This window comes from Anas acuta, chromosome 15, assembly GCF_963932015.1.
Source record: "Anas acuta chromosome 15, bAnaAcu1.1, whole genome shotgun sequence".
NCBI lineage: Eukaryota > Metazoa > Chordata > Aves > Anseriformes > Anatidae > Anas > Anas acuta.
Genome location: NC_088993.1, coordinates 13,849,614 through 13,870,257, shown reverse-complemented (window position 1 = coordinate 13,870,257; position 20,644 = coordinate 13,849,614). Strand labels below are relative to the sequence as shown.

At 50.4% G+C, this 20,644-nt stretch overlaps 1 protein-coding gene and 1 long non-coding RNA gene across 3 annotated transcripts; one reads left to right on the top strand and one right to left on the bottom strand.

The window, feature by feature from the left end:
- Positions 1 to 3,277: 3,277 nt before the first annotated feature.
- On the bottom strand, positions 3,278 to 20,121 carry AMZ1 (archaelysin family metallopeptidase 1). Of its 2 annotated transcripts, XM_068699405.1 has the most exons (7): positions 18,809 to 20,121; positions 11,481 to 11,814; positions 10,410 to 10,577; positions 9,413 to 9,541; positions 8,928 to 9,091; positions 7,493 to 7,669; positions 3,278 to 3,992 (listed from the first exon to the last, which is right to left on the bottom strand). In XM_068699405.1, exons 1-7 carry the CDS (start codon positions 19,265 to 19,267, stop codon positions 3,423 to 3,425), a joined length of 2,001 nt encoding a protein of 666 aa, XP_068555506.1. In that variant the 5' UTR covers positions 19,268 to 20,121; the 3' UTR covers positions 3,278 to 3,422. The 2 variants fall into 2 exon arrangements, with proteins under 2 accessions (XP_068555506.1, XP_068555507.1); XM_068699406.1 differs by lacking the exon at positions 18,809 to 20,121 and having other exon boundaries at positions 11,481 to 11,784.
- On the top strand, positions 12,424 to 16,651 carry LOC137864848 (uncharacterized). Its single transcript, XR_011101649.1, has 3 exons — positions 12,424 to 14,003; positions 14,765 to 14,820; positions 15,157 to 16,651. It is a non-coding gene; the product is annotated as an uncharacterized lncRNA (long non-coding RNA).
- Positions 20,122 to 20,644: the final 523 nt, after the last annotated feature.

The window sequence follows — 20,644 nt, the reverse complement described above, 5'->3', positions numbered from 1 at the left end:
AGCCTTAATTTTGCACAGCAGAAATGAACTTCAGCTAAAAGCACCATTATTAGGAGAGGGAGGTGGTCACATCTGCTGCTAAATCACAAAGGGCTGGGTATTGCTGATGAAACATCTGCGGAAGGCACTGGCTTCTCTCCCACCTTTGCAATCAGTTACAAGCAATTTTACCTGTAACTAGGAGAAAAGAAAAGGTTTTCTTTCACCCCATGGCAGATGTGTTGTGTCCCTGCTACCTTCAGTTACAGCAACATCTTAGGAGTAAGAACAGAATGTTTTGCCAATTTATTCTTGAAAAAAGATCTTTGTCTTTATGAGCTCGTAAAGCTATTAAAAGGCTGTGCTTTCTACTCTGTCAGGGATTATGGACCTCAGAAGTTGCTTCAAAATAAGTTGAGCATCTCCTGAAGGCAGCAGCGAGGTAACGTGCAGGGTTCATTTCTAGATCATCCTGTCAGGGCAGCAAGATGTCCTGTCGGGAGGCAGGGGCTGAAGGCGCTGCCTTGCTGGGGCTGTGAGGGAGGCTGCTGCTGATCCTTCTCTTCCCAGTGACCTGCCTTCATCCTTGTCCTGGTGCCCTGCTCCTTTTGTTGCTCATCTTCCTGCAGGAGGCTCAACGAACTGAGGGGCTGCTTAATGTTACACCTAGGCTCTCCTGCCCACCTCCTACCCTGTGGTGAAACTCTTCCTGGCCCACAAGTCAGCAGTTTATTAGCTGCAAGTTATGTTGCTGTTCCCACACTTCTCTGTGTAGAAAGATCTCCTCAGAAACCTGCTTTATTTGATAGTATGGCTGCTGCTTAAAATGCAGGGTATCTTATTTAGGGGCTTACCTTTGATGTATTTTTTTCTTCTGTCAACTGTTTTCTGCCCCGCTACAACACCAGTACCTGCAGGTAAGGATAGGAACGGCCCCTTTGTGCTTTAGTCCTGGTTACCACCTTTGTTTTTCTGTGTGGCCCTGGCCAGTCACGTTCCTCTCTGCAAACCAGGCTGCCCACGGTGGAGAAAGGAGAGGGTCCTTGCTCACACTGGTGCAGGCTTTGTAATGCAAGGGTGAGGTATTATTACTCCCCTGTGTTTCCCTCGCTGTGCTTGAGTACTGCTGGCTCTGGACAGTTGCTACAGCTCCGTGTGCTGGTGTTGGGAGCCTGACCTGGGCACCACAACCTTCATATTCCCAGGGGCCAGCAGCGCTCGGACCCCTTCCTCGTCTCCACCTGCTGAAGGACTTGGACGTGTAACAGCCATTTTCTTTCTGCCTGGCACCGCAAGGCTGCGTCTGGCCTGCAGGCCCCACTGAGCTGCCACGCAGGTGGGTGAGTGGCCCTGCTCCTTTACTTCTTTCTTTGGGACACACGGAGCTGATAAGTGGTGGTTCTGTCACTGGCAGCATGAAAAATATCTGTTAGTGGTAAGTGACAGCTCTACAGCGGGCATTGGTGCTCTCACAGCAGAGCTAACACAGGTCTATAAAGCGAGTGTCACACAGGGAGTTTCCCATCTGTGACTTCTGCAGCAGTGCAGGTTGGGTTTGTGCCTCCCCTGCTCTGTTGCTTTTGGACTTTATGACAGAAAGCCGTCTGTCTCTCTCCCTCGGGCCGTATTGTCATCCTGAGTTTATGGTGTCTTTGGGGAAAGTTTCGAAAGTTCAGCCTCGTGATTCACTACGGAATCAAGTAAGAGCAAACAAAAAAGCAATCTCTTGCTTAAAATAGTAAATCTGTTACAGCAACGCATGAGCAAGCGTGGGGCGGTACGCGGGTTTGTAATTCCGGTAGGATTTGCTCGGGGAATTTCTGCTGCAGGGCAGGATGCCGTGGCCGAGAGCCCCTCGGAGGCACCAGGAGAGGGCGGCAGCAGCGGCCCCGCTGCGCTGAGCCAGGGTGCACAGCCTGGAAAAGGAGCTGCCATCGCCATTCCTGAAGTCAAATTCCCTTTTTCTCCCTGCTTGAATCGTACTCAAGTGGATTTGCTTGTGTGTCCTGAATTCGGCTGAATTTAAGCAAAATCTTTTGTACTTTCACAAGTAAATCTCGAGCTTTTCTTGGACGCCTTCCTCTGATTGTCTCCCTACCTACTCCAAAAATGCGTTGCAGGGTTTTGGGTCCTCTTGCCTTCAAAGTGCACAGGGCAAGCACTGTGGAAAGCCCTAATTATTAGCTATGCTGAGGGAAATAGCCTGTCTCACGCCCCAGCTGAACTGGACCTACCTGCTTTCCTGTCCTTTGCAGTTGTTAATTCAAAGATATTTTTAGGTGGGGGAAATCTGAGTGTGGCCATGGCCCTGCGAGCTGTAGGGAGCGTTATCAGTGCTGCGGCCTGAGCGAGCTGTGGGAGGAGAGGGCCAGCCTTCCCTGTGCTGCTATTACAGGGCTTGAAAGCCATCAGCCTCTTGAGCTCCATCTATAAATAGCTGGAGGGACACAGCGTGCCCCCAGCAGGGGAAGGCAGCTCCTGGGGCCAGCACAGCTCCTGTTCCCCTTCAGTGGGTGACTTATGGAGCAGAGAAGAGCGAAAGGAATGGGGTTTTGCCTTCTTAAGGCAGGGAGAGGAATCCGTGTGTACTTCCCCCTTTTAGGTTAATAATCAATGTGTGTGAGAATGCTTGCTTCTTGTTCTGTGTTGTTTCTTTTTTTTTTTTCCCAAAGGTTTTCCCTCCAGTGCCAATCTGCAGAGGATGTGAGTAGTTCTAGCTTACAGCTCCAAGCCTGGCTTTGAAGTGAAGCAGCCTTGGAGATCCCCCGGAGTGTCCGCCAAAAGACAGCCGTCACACAAACGCTGTTCTTTAGGGGATATGAGCTGCTTGGCAGCTTTCTGCTTCGCTCACCGCCTCCGTGTCCCTCCGCCTCCATCTCTCCCCCCCACCCACAGCCGTGGTCTGTCGGCCTCGTTTGTGCTCCCGCGCTGGGCTCAGCCTCCAGCCGATGGGGCAGTGAACGGAATAGAGATGAAGGTCTGGCAGGGGGGAGAGAGGGAGGAATAATAGCCCTGCGTCAGACAGAAATGCTAAGTAGGAGAGCTCTGTGTATGGGAAGAGAGCTGCCCTGGTTAATTTGCATCTGTTTGTTCAGATGGCCCGAGCTTCTGTGTGAATGTGTTTAGTGTTTAGCATAGACCTCTTCCCAGCTGACTTCAGACCAAATGAAATACAGCATGAAAATTAAGTGCCTACATAGGACTTGACAGGAATTTAGAGTCATGCTAGAGCTTAGACCAGCACAGGAAAAACCCTTACCAAAGAACTGATCATGTCAAAATGATGTTAGCAATCTCAGAAAAAAAGAAACACCTTTTATTCCTGGAGGGAGTTCCTGTTTCTCTCTGACAGCAACAACTCGTGGTGAGACAGCTCAGGAGCAGGACAGTAATGCAACCAAAGCCCTGGGAGCAGAGCTGGCCCATCCCAAGGCAGACCCTCGCTAGTTCTCCTCCCACCGCCAGCGATGAGGGGACGATTCCCCTTTGGACAGTTTTCTGGAACTCAGTTTCCTCCGCAAGGAGGAAAATTTGTCTCCGAGAACTTTCCGCAGCCCGGTGTTGTCCCTAGCAAAGGGCAGGTCCTTCTTCATCACGGGCAGCTGTCCCGTGAACATCTCCCACTTGGCCAGCGCGTCCACGGCCTTGTCCACCTGAGCCAGCTCCTCCTCGGAGACGTTCCTCTCCAGGGCAGCGATGCAGGTCTCCAGCCACAGCTCGTAATCCTTAACGATATCTGTGGCCTTGGTGGACCCGGCGAGCTGGGGCTGACTGTGTGCCTCGGCCAGCGAGCCCGACTGCTCGTCCTGCTCCAGCTCCTGGCCGATGGACAGGGCCTGGCTACACGTGTCTGGCGTGAGCGGCTCCGACAAGGAGGTCACCGCCTCCGAGTCGTTCTCACAGCACATCCCGGAGTCCGAGCTGACCGCGGGGACGTCCTCCGAGGCTGACAGGTCTGCCGACTCTTGCCTCGGCCACGTGGACAGCACGGTCTGCGTCCAGGCGTAGAGCTTCTGTGATGAGAAGGGAAAAGGCAGCATTTTAGAGAACAAGAGAAAACAGGTAAGCCTTTCCTAATGTTTTTGGGGAAACCTAGCTGTCTTGGGATGCTGTGGGGCTCCCTGCCAGGAGCAGGGGCTTTCTCTTGTCTTCCTGGAGTCAGTGGCTGTGGCAGAGCCGGCCCCATCAGATGTGGGCTGAATCTGCCACGTTATTGAAGACACTTGAGAAAAACAGCACAAATTCTCTCCCCCGTTTCTGCGCATGATTTCCACTAGAGCCAAACCAGCGCCTTCCTAGAGGAAGCTGTGTCACCACAAAAGCTCCTGAGATAGCGGGGAAGAATTTTGTTTCATGGTGTGGTTGGCTCCGGTGGCAATGTGTGTTGTATTCCCAAGAATAGCTCCTCACCTCTCGGGCTGAAGCGCACAAGTTGGAAGGCCGGGCTCCAGGAAAGAATTAATGAAAGGAAAATGTCTGAGACAATTTCCTTTTTAAATATTAAACGCTACAATGTGGCATATAGCGGGTTGCTTCTGGCACATTTATTCCTTGTGCTCTGGGGGGATGAATCACCACTCCAGTCATCACTGGATAAAAGGTGATCTCCCTGTCTGCCTTGTTGGCATTTTTTGTTTGTTTTTCAGCTTTTTCACACCCTCGTGGCCTATTTCCTCAGCCTTCCTCTCTGCAGCTCCCAGCTGGTACATTTGCAAAGCACTGTACTTGCCTTGGAAAAGGCAGGGGTGACAGGCACAGGGCATTAACTTGGGTTGTGGCCCCAGTGCACTGGTCACTGTGCTGGGTCCATGCACACAGCAGTGAACCCAGTGCTGTCATGTTTGAGAAGTGGGCACAAAATTTGCAGTGCTACAGAGCTGTCGTCTGTAGGAGCATCGCCCCTCTCCCTTCCCCCTCTCCTCCTCTATTGCTCTCTCTTCAGGCAAGTGACAGAAAAGATAAAGAGCTCAAATTGAGTGGGTGGGAGAAATCGGCCCTGCTTCTCGCTTCAGTCTGTGCATGGAGCCTCAGGGAAGAATTTCATACAAGAGTAAAATGGACCCTTTCAGCTAAGTTAGTCTGCCCTGCCCCCTCCCTCTGGGGCAAGTCAAAATGCAAAGGGACAACTTTTCTCCTGCCTCATCCCACCTCCAGCAGCCCCTCCATCCCTCTGGGCTTAAAAAACAAAGAATGCACCAGAAGCTGCAGCAGGAGCCAGACTGGGGAAGGGGACAGTGGGGCTGTTTGGAAGCTGCCAATAGCCCGTGATTCTGTGTCTCTTTTCAGCTCCCAAGACTAAGAATCTGGGAAAGAATCACAACTGCTACTTAGCACAATTCCCCAGAAGAGGAAAAGAAACTGCTGAGACAAGGATGTTCACAGAGAACATCTGGATTATTATTAATGGAAGGAATAATTGACTCGAGATCACTACCAAAACCCAGAAATCTTTCCTGTTTCTTGCTCTTGGGTGGTTTATTGCCTCACAGATGTGAAGGGTTTGTAGGGCTGCAGCCTTTTTTTTTTTTTCCTTTTTCTTTTTTTTTTTTTTTTTTTTAGTGTTCACAGATATAACTGGAACGGGGCACCTTCTTTACAGTCTTAGTTTACCTGCAGGCAAGAGCACGTGGAGTCACTAGGACTGAAATCTGTGATCTGACACTTCAGGGAACTCCAGTGGGGAGGCAGTGGAAATTTTTTAAGCCCCTGTGCCATGTCAGGGCCACCATGCCCCATCCGCAGGACAGTCACACTGCGCCTGGGAGCAGATCGAAGCCATGCTAATGCAGCCCGTGGAGAACAAACAACAGTACTCTAGGGCACGGGTCTCTGCAGCGTTAGCTAGACTTAAAATATTATCCTTGCCCTTAGCCAAGCTCCAGTCCTCAAATATTCATGATTTAGCTTTGCTAAACCAGTATTTGTACCCTAACTAGTGAACTTGCAAAGGCTGCAGAAATTATGGTTAACACCAGGGTGAGGATACAGCTGTCCTGTGCTGCTAAGCCAGGCTCTAAGGGCAGCTCGAGCACTGGTGAGTCGTGTGTTCTGGTTTCTTTTGTTTTTCAGCGTGGCCATTGCAATCACTGCATTCTGGTACAGGCCCTACGTGCAGAACAGCCCGGGAGGCTGCAGAAGCAGCAGGTGGAAATGTTGGTTGTGCTGGGGAAGCGCAGTGAGAATTGGGTTGCTTTCAATTTTCAAGACAATTCATCGCGGAATGAGCAGCTGCGATGACAAAATGGAGTATGTTTCTGAGTGCAGCTCAGATAAATAAATTGAAGGGCTCATCCTCCTACATAAGGACTGGTTTCCTGTCCCACGTGCTCTTCTGCCTGTAATCTTGTCTCAGTCACAGACGTTCGCAGCACTACCTGCTCCTGGGGAGGAACGGCTCCGTGTCTGGCATTTCCTGTATTTATTGGGAACGTCTGGGGCTGCTCTGCGGCAGGTGGGGATTCTTGCTCGTGCTCCAGAGGGAGATGTGACTTCAGCCTTGTACTTGGCTGGCCACGACCTCCCAAAATATTCTTTGCAAGTAACTGTCATCTGATCTGATATTGTCTTCAAGTGCTCTGTGCTCTCTTCGCAGAGAGTTGCTTAACTCCTGGCTTCATCTCTGACGTTCCTATCTCCTCTCTCAAGGCAGCAGCAAAGCCTCTCGCAGAGCTTATCACAAGTGTCTCCTACAGGCGTGTACTATATCTCGCTGAGCTTCCACTCTCAGGGAAGCAGATGTGATGGTTGGCAAGTGAGGCCTTTCTTCAGCTTTGTGTCTGCTGCTGCCAGGGGATGTTGAGCCAATTACAGTATTTACCGCAGGTGTAAAGGAAAAGCATTTCTAGAAGGGCTTAATGCAGACAGCAGTTCTCTTCTAGAAAGCAATAGCTGGATGGTGACAGGCCAGGCATTTAAATAAACCAGAGCACGTTCCCCTGGTGTTCTGGGCGATCTGGGCAGCTCTCAGGCAGAAGCAAGCACCAGACGGGTCTAACACTGCACAGACACACAGGCGAGCAGCAAAACCACGCAAGCGTATTTTCCCCCGCATGCTTTGACATGCTTCTGTGCATCTGATTGTGAGCTGAATGAAACTAGAGGCGTCCCCGTTCTCATTCTGCACGCATCTCGTTACAAATATAACCCACAGACTTTAAAACAGGCAGCCGTGGAAAATCCTGTCTCTGAACATGATGCTTGTCAGACAGGAATAATAAGCAAGAAGATAGGGTACGGAATGAGAATGGGGAGATTATTTATATTCCACTAGCTGTTTGGCTGCCGAATCCAGCTTTTTAGACAACAGAGGCAGAAAACCCCTTCGAGAGCTATGGGAGTGTTAGCACTGCTCGTGGTGGCGTCCATGTGTGGTGTTAGCAGATCTATGGGCTCTGAAACTTGCCCTGAGAGCAGCATCTGCATTTAACATGCTGCTGTAGTGCATTTAGCACCGTGGTTTGGGGTCAGCAGCCTGGCAGCTGCTCCGGGAAGGTCTGGGGGCTCTATCACTCACCCTATAGCGCTCGACCAGCTTGAAGCCCACAACGTACTGCAGCTTGCGCAGGCAGATGGGGCAGGGCTCCAGCGGCCGCAGCAGGGCCTCGTCCAGGCTCAGCGCGCCCTGCATGATGCACTGCAGCCAGCGGCACGTCCCCAGGCCCATCAGGTGGCAGATCTCGTGGCAAGTCACCTGGCAGGAATGCAAAAATCAGAGCAGCAAGCGGTTATTCCTGCTTCCTTGTCCCTTCCTCTCCCGTCACCTCTCTGGCAGTCTAACCAGCTCGGCGTGGCCATCCTCCAGCCTTGGCTTTTCTAAGGGGAACACAGCTCCCTGCTTCCCAGGTACCCAACATCCTGATTTGGGGGAGTGGAGGAGGGGGAGATGTGTGTTTTGGAAGCAGCTCTGGGAAGACCCCATAGGTAGTGTTTCAGGCAGTGCTGATGAAGCTCTCTTCCCCAAAAGGTGGTTGTTTTGTTTCCTTTTGTTTTTTAAAGGAGAAAATCAATCCCAGTGGGGTCGGAAAAGAGCAGCACAGTCCATGTGAGAAACCTGTACGAAATTATTGGCAATAACAGATCTGGGTCCTTTCAAAGCACAATGTCTGTGCCAAAGCAAAAGCTAAGCTGGAGTCAGCTGGCCAAGCGTGACTGCCTGGGGAACTGGCAGCTGCAGGATGGCCGAGGATGGAAGGTTCTCCTCCTCCCATTGCCACCTCATTCCCTTTGAAATTCTACAGGAAGAGACCCCAGACTAGAACGTCCTGAGCAAACACAAAGCGAGGCAGAGAGAAATGGCACTGAAGGCGTTGGTGCAGGTACTTGGCGTGGGCCAGCATTGCGAGAAATGCTAGCAGCAGCACTGGGCATAGGGTGGGGGGTGAGAGCACTCATGAAGATGACGTGCTGGAGACGGATGGGACTTAAGGCATATAAATATACATGCAAACGTGTCTAATATTTTTTTCTCATCTGTCCACTTAAGCAGGTTGGACAAGTGTTAGTGCCCGGTCCTCTTCCCTGACGGATGCCGGTGTCTGAGGAAGATGCACCTGCCCAGCTAACCACTAGCTGACACGGAACACCATTAGCTATCCAAATTAATCTCCAAATACTTCATCAGCTAACAGGTCCTACTGCCTGCACATCTCCTGACTCAGATGTCCCAAGCAGGAGGCTGGGAGCTGGGCAGTTGTCCCAGTGCTGCTGTGCTGTAAGTCCTGTCACCTCTCCATGCAGCTGATGCTGCAGTTTGCTCCAGTGGCAAGGGGCGTAAGGGAGATCCGTGCAGTGCACTGAGATACAGACTGCCTAGGACTGTGTAAATGCATGGACCGGTACAGGAGCAGAGTCTCAGGCTTCACTGGGCTGAGAGGTGGATTATGCCCAGGTCTGAAGTATTAAACCCCACACTGCAAGAAATACGGGGTGCAGGAATGTGCCAGTCCTACCTTACAGCACTGGACCATCTCCTGGGCACTGAACGGCACGGTCCGGTCTCTGCTTTCCTTGCTGACTTGGCCTAACCGTTCCTTCTGCACCAGCGGGTTCAAGCTGCTACAGCTACCGTGGGGGAAATCCCCGGAAAATCTGGCAAAGCTGCAGACTCCCACTTCTGTAAAGAGAGGCGCATGTAAGCTTGTGACTGTCTCTCAGCTTAGGCAGCACAAGAAGAAAGCTGTGATAGCGCAGTCCAGTGTGGTGAGCCACGCTTCCAAGGTCTGCAGCGCCTTGGTTACCTTTGCCTGAAATAGCAGCCCTGGATCAGGAGCCCTGAGATCCCAGTTTTAAATTGGGAAAAAACAGTTCCTCTCATCAAGGAGTGGAAACAAAAAATAAGGATAAGATTTGGTTATTCTGGTCTCCCAGGGAAGGCTTTTTGGTACAGTGCTGCCTTATTCACGCCCTGTACTAGATCATTGGACACCAATCCCACCTTGTCCTGGCAGGAATTTGCTGAAGGTGAAGCTCCAGGTCTCACATGGGTAAAGGTCCAAGAGAGTGAGTCCAAGGACACACAGAGCATCCATGGGCTTGTTGTTCTTCAGGAAGTTCAGGATCCCATCTGGACAAACACAAGAGAGATGGTCATTAAAACAAAGCATCCTTGGAAGGCATGCAAGAGCCAGAATTCCTCCTGCTAACGGGAAGGAGCACGTAATCCAAGCTGCAGTGAGGCAGAGCTGCTGGACCCAGTGTATCGGATGGAGAATCGCAGCTGTGCAGCCCGTCCTCTCAAATCAGAGCACAAGCAGACCTGGCTTTTCAAGTGGTGCTGAGCACAGCGTTAAGGTTAAGCAGACCCCAGGGCAGAGGTGCAGATGAATTCAGCACCACCCCATGGAAATGAGCACGTGGAACTACCAAAACTCCCCCAGGGGTGTTTCAGAGCTGTGCTGGAGCAGCCCCATGGCTGTGGCACGGGGGCCAGGACAGGCACATGCTGCCCCTGCTACCTGCAAGCAGCTCGCTCCAGATGGGTGTTTGTGCAGCTCGAGTTTGGCAGCTGGTGGACCCATTGCCCTGGGGAGCTGTGTGACACTTGAACCCCGATTTCCGAACATGAAAGGCTGCTGAATTCCCCACCTGCACCACCCAGGCCACGGATTTACTTTGGCTCTGGGCAGGAGGTGGAAGAACTCAGCCCGCATGAGATCTACAGTGCCCTCCCCCAGAGCTGATCCGAGCGGGATCTAAACAAAACAGTGCTGAAAAACACAAACAGCAGAGGAAAATGTGATGAAAGTCACTTTGTTTTTTATTCCTGTTTCCAGCCTCAGAGTTCTGGCTTTTCCATGGGAACAGGATTTCTCCCTTTTCACTCCCTTCCTCGTCCCCTCCCTGCGCAGGCAATGAAGGGATATCGCAGGCATTTCCTATTTTCCATGGTGCCAGCACACCAGGCTGGTGCCAGGACGGTGCCAGGTCCTTACCTGCGTGAAGCTGCACCCTGTCCGAGTCCTGGCTGTGGCGGTAGCAGCAGTGGATGGAAGAGATGGGAATGGAGGGAAGGCACTTGACACGGAGCCCCAGGAAGAAGGACTCAACGCAGCTCTGCAGGGAATCCAGCAGCGACAGCCCGGCAGGCCCTTCGATCAGGTCTGAGAAGAGAAGCCGTGGTGTCAGTGCTCTGACAGGGTTTTGTGGGGCTGGCCGCAGCAACTGGGCACAAGGCAGGCTCGTTGTGAAGGTAATTGCTTACTCTGGGATGTGGCAGTTACCTCCAAGTGGCTGGCCAGGTATGGAGGAGATGGGGGCTCTTTCAGAGGTCACCCTGAGACCTGGTGGTGTCTATCACAGCAAAGCAGATGTGCTCAGAAGGTGATCTCTGAGATAAGCAGCCCAGCAGGATTAGCCTGGGGACAGGGAGCTGTTTGTTTTTTATTAACTGGCAGGGATGGAGTTCCAGAAATGCTGTTTTATCCAGCGTTGTCTTATATATATGCGTATTTGTGCATACATATATTTCCAGCAAGTCTCACCCAAGGGCACACATGGTGCCGTGTCCAGAGAAGAGCTATGAAGCTGGTGAAGGGCCTGGAACACAAGTCCTTTGAGGAGCAGCTGAGGGAACTGGGGTTATTTAGTCTTTCAGGGGAGACCTTACTGCTCTCTACAACTAGAGGAGGTTCAGGTTGGAAACGAGGAGACATTTCTTCTCAGAAAGGCATTGGGATGGGTTGCCCAGGGAGGTGGTGGAGTCACCGTCCCTGGGGGTGTTCAAGGCAAGGTTGGGCCTGGTGATTAGGGACATGGGTTAGTGGGTGACATTGGTGGCAGGGGGATGGTTGGATCAGATGATCTTGGAGGGCTTTTCCAACCCTAATGATTTTATGATTCTGTGGGGTCATCACGACTTGTGACTCTGGACTCAGGGCATGGCAGAGCCTTTGGTACTACCGACTGAACTTCCCGTCCTTGGTTAGTCCTTGGAAGAGGCTGATGGGTTAGTAGTGTTTGGCACCACCTCCCTCCCATGCTTTACCAGGGGACACCCACATTACCTATAGGCTGCAGGTAAATGTGCTTCCGACAGAAGCTCTGCTTCCTCTGCAGCATGGCGTGATAGAAGGTTTCAAAGTCCTCGGGGGCATCGGGGTGGCTGAGGAGCCAGTCGAAAGCCGTCCGGATGAGCAGCGTGCAGAAGAGCGTTCTCTGCGGGTTGTAGGCTTCGGAGAGGAACAGCTTCTCCGCCCTGGAGAAAGCCTTGGCATAGAGCTCCTGCAGGGCTGGGTTGGTCGAGATCAGCGCATCCTTCAGAGCCCGGGGCCCGAAGCTGAATTCCTGAGCATGTTTGCACTGCAGCATTGCGGAGAGGCCCGCAGGCTGCGGCACTGCCTGCAGGAGCAGAGGCAACCATCAGCACCAGGGACCTGCGAGCCTCCTCCAGCTTTGCTCTCGGAGCCGTGTGCCCCAGGCTCCCAGCTGTAAGGCTTGGCTGGGAGCTTGTAAATGCTCAGTGCTGGCCAGGAGCCCTGTGCGTTTACGTGAGCGCAGCTGTGGCAGGGTGCTCTACATCTGCGTGCCTCTGGTTTATGGACAGCGTACCAGTAGATGGTGCTCAAGAATGCATAGCCCCGTTATTGCTACCACATGTCTGGATTAAATCAGGTGGTTTGATTTTTTTTATTTTTTGGTGCTCCATCCCAAAGTCCCGATAACATGATAAATATCTGTGGTGTGCATCTGGCTGTGCTAGCCCTTGTTGTTGAAAGGTGGTGCTCCTCTTTGCTTAGGGCTCTCAAATGCCACAGTAGGAAAAGAGAAGAGGTAGGTCTTGGTCTTTTTTTAATCTATCAGAAACCTGAACTCCTGATTTACCAGGCACCAGTAATAGCAGCTGTTCCTGTTGACAATTTCCTCTAACAACTTTCAATCCTGGCTCCTAGGCACTGACCCAGGGCACCTGCCTAAGGAATTTTGCCCAGCCTGATCCACAGGTGGGATGTGCTGCGTGAGCCTTGTGCAGCTGCTGTGCCCCTCTAGTGAGATCTGTGTGGGCCCCCTGCCATTGTGTAACCTAACGAACAGCTCATGTCAGATGTGTGACATCAAGAATGCTAAACAAGGCAGCAATGTTGAAGTGGTAAATAAAGAGTAAATGAATGCCTACAGCAGAAGGAAATCAAGTCATAGCATCTGGGAAATATCCTCTCCATGGTCTTTTCTAAGGCCAGCAGCAGGAGTCAGGCACCTATTTCCCATCGCAATTTAGGCACCAATGGAAATCCCATTGGGCATCTCAATGGAAATAAAACATATGCTGGAAACAATATGCTGACCCTATGGCTGTTCTACATCTTGATTTTACGGAAAATGTGTGTGTGCACCAAGTAGAACTCAAGTATTTTGCAGCAGTGCTTTGGGCAAAGCTCCCTGCCACAGGTAAGAGCTCCACCTGTGTAGAGCAGAATGAAAATATACAGGTGTATATGTACAAAAGCACAGAGTTTCTAGGAAGAAATATTATCTTCTATTAGGCAAGTTAATACTAGTTTAGAAGAAACCAGGTGAGCTTTCTGTGGATAAGCCCATGTATCAGCTGCTGACCATCAGTGTTGTAACAGCATTATGCAATCACAGGAGAGACGAAAAAAGAAGGTGAAATATTTTTACAAGGAACTGGTTAAGTCTGTAATTTAAGTAGCTCTACAGCCCAGCTCTGTCAGGTAAGTGCCAGTCAGTGGCCCCTGAGGACAGCAACACAACAGTGAATTCAATATTTAACGAAGAGCACCAACACGAGCCAAATTCTTTCCTCAATTATGTAGAGACGGCTCTGGTCATTTCACTGTAAGAGGAAAGTGGCAAACCATTAAAATTAATATTGAATTCCTTTACATCTAACCCTCGGGAATATATTTGTATGTATAAGCTGTCCTTAGAAAAGATTCTTTTTGTAAGATCTCTTTTGGAGCTAAGGGTGTATCGCACAGGCGATGGCGCAGGTAAGCAGTTTGCTTTTATTTTTGCAAGCTTTGTGTTTTGCTAGCATTAAAGCCTGACAGCAGACAGCACAGTGGGATTTGAAATAGTACAGGGGCCCTAATCCAAGGGAAGTTTAGAAATAAAGTCTGTGATGCTTTCTCAGCAACCTCTTCTTATTGCCCCCAACATGTCCATGTTGCTTCTGCTGGATTTTTACTAGTAGCAACAAGAGTACACATGAGGTTGTTTTGTGCTTTGTCACCAGTATCTCTACACTTCTGATTTGCTTCCAAATTTGAGAGTGTGAAGGGAGATTCTAACCCCAGAAACTCATCAGAAGTTTTGCCTGGGGCTTTAGTAGTGCCAAGATTTCACTTGTTCTGTGCAAGCTTTAAATACCAGCATCATTTTTTCTGGTCATATGCAGAACTTACACTAGGAAACTATTCACAATGTTAAAATCACTGAGGATGTGTGAGCCACTTGGGAGCCTGTTGCTCTGAAGGAAATCAAGCAGAGGCTTTGTGCTTGGTCCAGGTTGCAAGTAGCCTTGTCAAAGATCACTGAGAAGCAGGAGCTGCTTTCATCAGCTCTTCCTGGTGAGCAAGTGGGTATGCGGGGGGAGGAGTTGGTTAGAGAATGAAGGGAATTTTTTTCTTCTTTTCTTTTCTAAATGGGAAGTAGCAAAGAGTGAATGTATGCAACAACGAATACAATGAGCACACAGTCTTTTAGCATGTGTTCCCTCCGGCTCTCTCATGAAATATAGTGTGTGCCCAAAGATATGGGACATACGTTGTTTCCCAAGGCTTCCTAAATGGGGATATTCAGCTTGCATCAGACACTCCCAGCTATGATCATGGGCATTTTGTGAGCATCCAACATGCCTAAGGATGTCCATGATTATGCTTTGATGGTTTGAAAGCTGAAGGGCAGGAATTCTCTTGCAATGTACAGTCTGGAGCAGCGTGTGCCTCCTGCCTCTGGGCACTCTGCTTTTGCTCCCAACAGAACAGCGGCAACACATTGTATTGGCCACATCTGACACCATTACTTCTCTTTAACAAGGTTTTTGAAAATGCTTCACTGGGAAAAAAAAATCAGCACTTCGGAAAAAAATTATGGATATCTTTAGCAGCTTGAAAGAAAAGAAACTGGTTTACAACATTAACTGTAGTAGATTGTATTACATCAAGCACAAATACTCGGATATACTGTTTCATTAACTGAAGTAGTGTAAAAGGGCTTTGCAATTTTCATCTCTTGTGTCAAGGATGCCTTGTATTACCCCTTGATGTAGTGCTTCAGGGGGCAATGGCATTTTAGCTTAGGTGGACTTTTTTTTCTCTTTGGTTTTTAGGATGTTAAGGTGGTGGTGAAGGAGTGGAAGTACCAACACATCTATGTTCACTTCAGGTATGGAGGAAGAAGACATTACATCTTCAAAGCAAAAAGCAACTAATTTGACCTCTTAGCCAATGACAAGCCCTAGGACTTGATTAGCAAGTCCTGAGGAGGAGAAAGCAATTCTTGTTATTTAAAAGGCCATTAACTTGTAGTTGCACTTGAAGAAATCCTTTAAGCAAAATTATAACAATTTAAAGATCTGCTGCAAGTGGAGGCACACACTGTGTCCACTCTATCATTCTCTACTTTTACCATCAGAAAAAAAAAAAAAATCCTACTTCCAATCTGAATTTTATTATTCCTACTTGCAGCCGTTTGCCACTGTTACATTTTTTCCACAATTAGGAGCACCCCATTATTGGGTCACAGGGAGGAGCGATGCACGTCTACGTAGCAGGAAACATGAGACTACGCCCTGTTGGCACCCTGCAGGGTCCCTAACAGGGCAAGAAGGAGCCAACCTCTGCCAGGAATCCTAAACTAAACCAGGCTCATTGGGACCACACAGACAGCACGCACAGGTGCTGTGCTGCACCACGCCAGCCTTGGTGCAAGAGTGATAATTCTGCATCTGGAGGCTGGCTAGCCCTAGTCCCATCAGCTCACCAGTACACGTGGCTTTTGGTAACTTGGGGAGGTTTCAGGTCAGATGGGAATATTCCCCAAATCCTTTCACTGTGGAACGTGGAGAGTTTTTCAATGGTGTGTGTTTGCACAAGAAATGCCTCACAAATTCAGTCTTAACACAGCTGTGCAGCTGATATATTCCCTTTGTTACACTAACCTGTAAATACTTTTTATGTGCAATTCAGGTTACTCATAAATTATTCCCTTTACAAATCAGGCACCTATAAATTATTCTCTGTAATTGAAAATTACCTATGAATTATTCTTTTTGTTATCCACATATATGTCATTTATTCTCTATTATATTGACATTGCTTTCTTGAATAGATAAGCGTGGGGCTGACACCAACAGTGTAATTCTCAAAAGCCAAGGTGGCACCATACGGTGCGGGATAGTCCAACAACATAGAAATGGACTTGTACGTGGAGAGTCTGTGTTACATAGTCCAGAAAAGGACCTCCAGTACCAAATGGATTTTTGGGCTATTTTAATAAATTTCATCCTAACATTGTAAAGATTGTATTTTATATTTATTTGTTTATAAAAATAAATATATATGTTATATATGGATAAAAATTGGTCATTCTAATGTCATTTATTTTCTAATAAATGTAAGTGTAAGTCATTTCTATCTCTGCAGGCTGTGCTTATCCTGTTTTCTTCCCCTTGGCTTTTGGATAGTATTTAGAGACAGACTCATTTAACTGGGCTCTTCAGATGTCAGAGGGACATTAGCAGAGTCTGTTAAAACTGATTAATTGCTTAAGTTAGGTGCTGTACTGTAAACAAGCAGTGGTAGTGCAGAAAATTCATAGCCAGTCAACAGCAGTGTAAAGCCCAGAGCAAGCAGAACAAGCGTTAGCTAATTATCAACACATGCCCTAGTTGCTTAATAGCTCTTTTCTTGAGATTTGCAATTGGTATCTGCTACTGCTACTCCGGGAGCACTCTCTCCTTCCCCTGTATAACACAGATCACAGCCTGAAAGCAATTTTATCAGTTTGTTTGCTGATATGTAATAGAAAGAGATTTTTCTTGAACACTCAGTGGGTGACAAAGTCTGATGCAACGGGACACAGAGAAGACACGGAGGTGTGTGAGCTTGTAACCCTGGTGCAAATAAAGTTCTTGGTATTCCAGCTCCTTCCTCAAGGAAGGGAATGCAGTCCCTTGCATGGAGCAAGGCGTTGCATACTGAGTAAGCTCAGTTCCCGAGGTCAGAACAAATCTGTATTGTCAGGTTCGGACCTGAAAAGGGATAACTGCTGGGGGCTGGGGGGATTGCGGGACGCTCAGCACTTCTCAGGATCCGTCTCTGCTCACGGGGAAAATACACCCTGGGCCTGACTCAGCCCCATACTAGTACCCACAAGGAACTGCAGCAGCTTCTGTTCCATTTGCATTCAATGGCCACAAAACTTTTAATCAGATCTGTGTGTTCCCACCCATGAAGTTAGATAAAAACCTTCTGGCCTCGTGTGCTGCCAGCTCCCAATAATGTTTGTGTGTCATGTCTCTAGAATATGCTTGTGACTCTGAAACAGATGCTTTGTGTGGTCTCTCTGAAAATGAGTCATTCCTGGAGCTGTGGAAACCTTTAGGGATTCACACGTGCATTTACTGGGAGGAGAGCCTACCTGCCATGTAAGTGTGATGGATGTGTTATTGCTGCAGGGCTCAGCCCTGGAAGTTCGTCCTCACCTGAATCTTCCTCGTGAATTTACTTGGACTGTTGGGCAAGGCAGATGGACAGCCCATATGCAGGAAGGTTTGCAGTATTAAAGACTAGGTTTGTAAGGGTCATCGAGTACCTAAGATGGAGATGGATGCTTGCAGAGTATTTACAAATGCTTACACAGCCGCTTTCCCCTTGATTTTGTTTTATGTTAAAGCCTGCTCTCTTCAGTACACTCTGCTTCACATGAATATGTATTAAGGACATGCGTTATCCACAGTTTGTCTCCTATCCTAAGGATCTTATTTATTCTATGCTCATGCATAATGCTACATTTTTTTTAGCACTTTCTATTTAAGGATCTCTAAGTGCCATACAAATATTAATGAATTTATCTGTGCTATCCTCCAGAAGGAAAGACAAAAGTACACACCCTTCCCCCCATCACCTATTTATTCATTTTTGGTGCTCTGTGATTTTCTCTGTTCATTTAATCCCATTAAATTTTCTATGATGTTTCTTGCATGCACACATGTGATGGATAGCTGGCTACATTCTTCTTTCCTTGCTCTTACCTACAACAAACCTGCATGGTCATCTGGTTACTTCTTGTGCATTTGATAACCAAAGACCCAAAGGCACCCAGAAGCAGAGCACACCACCTATCAGCACTGTACAACAAACCCAACATTGCAGAGAGAGCCAGGCTCTAATCATTCACTGCTCTGGGCACTTTGCTCTTCATCATACTTGTCTAGACAGACTAAATGGTTTCTGCAAGACAACCCCGGTGTTAGCCAGGGAAGAGGCTGCAGAGTTCCCATACAGATGAATGCCCAGACAGGTACGGCTCTGGTTAGATGTTCCCTCCGGCACAGGCGTTATAAAAGTGGTTTTTCATGCAGTATAAATGCACTGTAATGCCGTGCTTTTTTCCCCAAGAAACCGAGCGCTTTGGGGGGGCAGGGGATGCTCCTTTTACAGGGGCACCGAGGTGGTACCTCCACCAAGGAGCCCCAGAGGTGGCCCGGCTGTGGTGTGCAGACCCCAGCCCCGAGGTCTCGGTGTGCCCTAACGGGGGACAGCTCTGCCAGCCGGGAGGTCGGTGGCTGAGGGGCGGCTTTGGGAAGTGCTGCAGCCCCCAGGTCCTGCTCTCGGGACACCCGAGCCCCCCAAGCCCTGATGCTTTGGAAATGGGGCAGGGGACAGCGGCTGGGGGGGTGTCAGGAACCGCTCATCCAGCACCCTGGGAGGACTCCCGGAGCCCAGCCGGGTGGGGTGCACCCAGCTCAGCCCTAAAACGCCCGAGGGGCTGCTCCAAGGACAGCCTCGCACTCCGGGTGGTGCCTTTAGGGCTCCCCCCAGCACCTCGGGGCGGGGAGGGGGATACCCTCCGCAGGACCCCATCACCCGAGGAAGGGACACACACACACGAGGACCACCCCAAACACACCTCCCAACCCAGGACATTCCCCAAGCCGGACCCCGACCCCCGGGGGGCGAAGCCCCGAGCCCCGAGCCTGCACCCCCCGGAGGAAGGGGACAGGAGGGGACAAAGTGGGGGCGACGTGAAGGTCCCGGCGCCCCTTCAGCCCCCGGTTCCCACCCGGCCCCCCGATTCCCTCCGGCGACGACGAGGCCCCCGAGCATCCCCCCGGCTCCCCCCGGGCCTGCAGGGGGGGCTCAGCACTCACCGCCCGCCGGGCCGGGGCTGCGGAGGCCGGGGAGGTGCGGCAGGGCCGGGGCACCCGCTCGGGGCTGGCGAGGCGGAGCGGAGCCGGGCAGCGGCGGCAGGAGGAGCAGCAGCAGCAGCAGCAGCAGCAGGAGGAGGAGGAGGAGGAGGAGGAAGAAAAAGGGGGAGCAAAAGCCGCGGGAGGGGGGCTCAGAGAGCCGCCCCCGCTTCTCAGGGAAGGGGGAGCCCCGGGGGTGGCCCCGCTGTGCTCACCCTTTTTTCCCCCCCTCCTCCCTAAAAGGGCCCGTGGCCAGGGTGCCCCGAGGGGTGCTCGGGGTGCTGGTGGTGGTGGCAGGTCCCTGCCGGGCTTGCTGGAGCCTGGGAGAGCAGCAAAGTCAGCCCTCCTCTGGGAAAGGGCGCTCCTGGAAGGGCCTGGGGGTGAGCAGCGTGACAGTGGCACCAGGAGCGAGAGGCTTTTCATCTCTCTGCCTTCTTAATGAGAGCTGAAGGAAGGAGTGGGTGTCTGGAGACCAGGGCGGTAGTTATGTGGTTACGCCGGAGCCTGATGAGATCCCCGCCATGGGAGTGGCGTTCGTCTTCGCCTTGATGCGCCTCTCAGGACTGGTCCCAGGTTGTCCTTTAATTTGGGGATATTATCTGTTCTTGGGAAAGTTAATTATCCTAGAGGAGTGGATCTCCAGCCCCATTGCTTCATATATTCTAGCTTTCATGTTTTGATCCCTTCGGTGCTTTGATCCTTCGTTTCTGCCATCCCTACAAGGAAGGACAAAGGAACATCCTGGCTGGGACCAGAGCTTGTCCCCGAGTGACTCAAGCTGATGTAAAAGAATAAAACTTGTTTACAGGCTCAGGAGCTGCAGTGGTCCTTGCAACCCCCATGCTGCAGGCACAGCTGAGGGCTTTGCGGGGGCCAGCAGAAAGTTCCCCCAAGCCAAAGTGGCCGCAGAAGAGAACAAATTGTCCCGTGCTGTGCTGTGGGGTTAGCAAGAACTGACTAAGAAAACCACTGCATGCTGCAGCCTGCCATCCGTGAGCTCTGCATTGCTCTCAAGGCACTGAGATGGTGAAAAACCTCCTTAATTTGCTGCTGTCCTAATCAGGACAAGAGGAGTAGCGGCAGCTTCAGCCTCCTTGTGGGAAACCTCCCCGGGATGCAGTGGGGCAGGACCAAGTCCTAAGGCCTTGCAACAGCATCCCTGTCATCTGCCCGCCAAAGCAGAGGAGATGCCCTCTGTGCTGCTTTAATTGGTTAGTGCTTGTAATTAGAGTTTATTTGTATTAATTAACTTAAATGATCTATTTGTGATTTGGTTGTTGCACACCACCAGCCTGCTCAGAACAATACAACCCCAAGCAGGTGGCTCCTGCCCTGGGGAAGCCAAGAGCTAAACCAGACAAAAACACTCTCCAGACACAGTGTGCCCAGGAATGCCTCTCCATGCTTGTTTTTGCTCAGAAACCTATGGCATCTAACCTCAATATTTAATATTTGGCTTAGCTACCAGCACACTGGCTGGCCAGCACAGGTAAATACGACAAAACAGGATAAATGCTGTTAGTGACATTCCCGAGGTGATGCACTGATCCTGGGCAGGTACGGGGGGAGCTGGGGAGTCCCCGAGAGAGGGAGACTGGGATCAGGAACAGAGTGATGGGTGGGGAAACAGCCACACGTCCACTCTGAGGCTTTACAGGAGGTGAGTGGTTCTATTAAGAGAAGATCAGCGTGACAGGAAGGGGAAAAGGGAGGAGGAGGTGGCCAGGAATCGGATGAGAAGCGAGCCAGGAGTTATAGAGGGCAGATGAGGAGTGGGTCAGAGGGAAAGAGTTTTAAGGC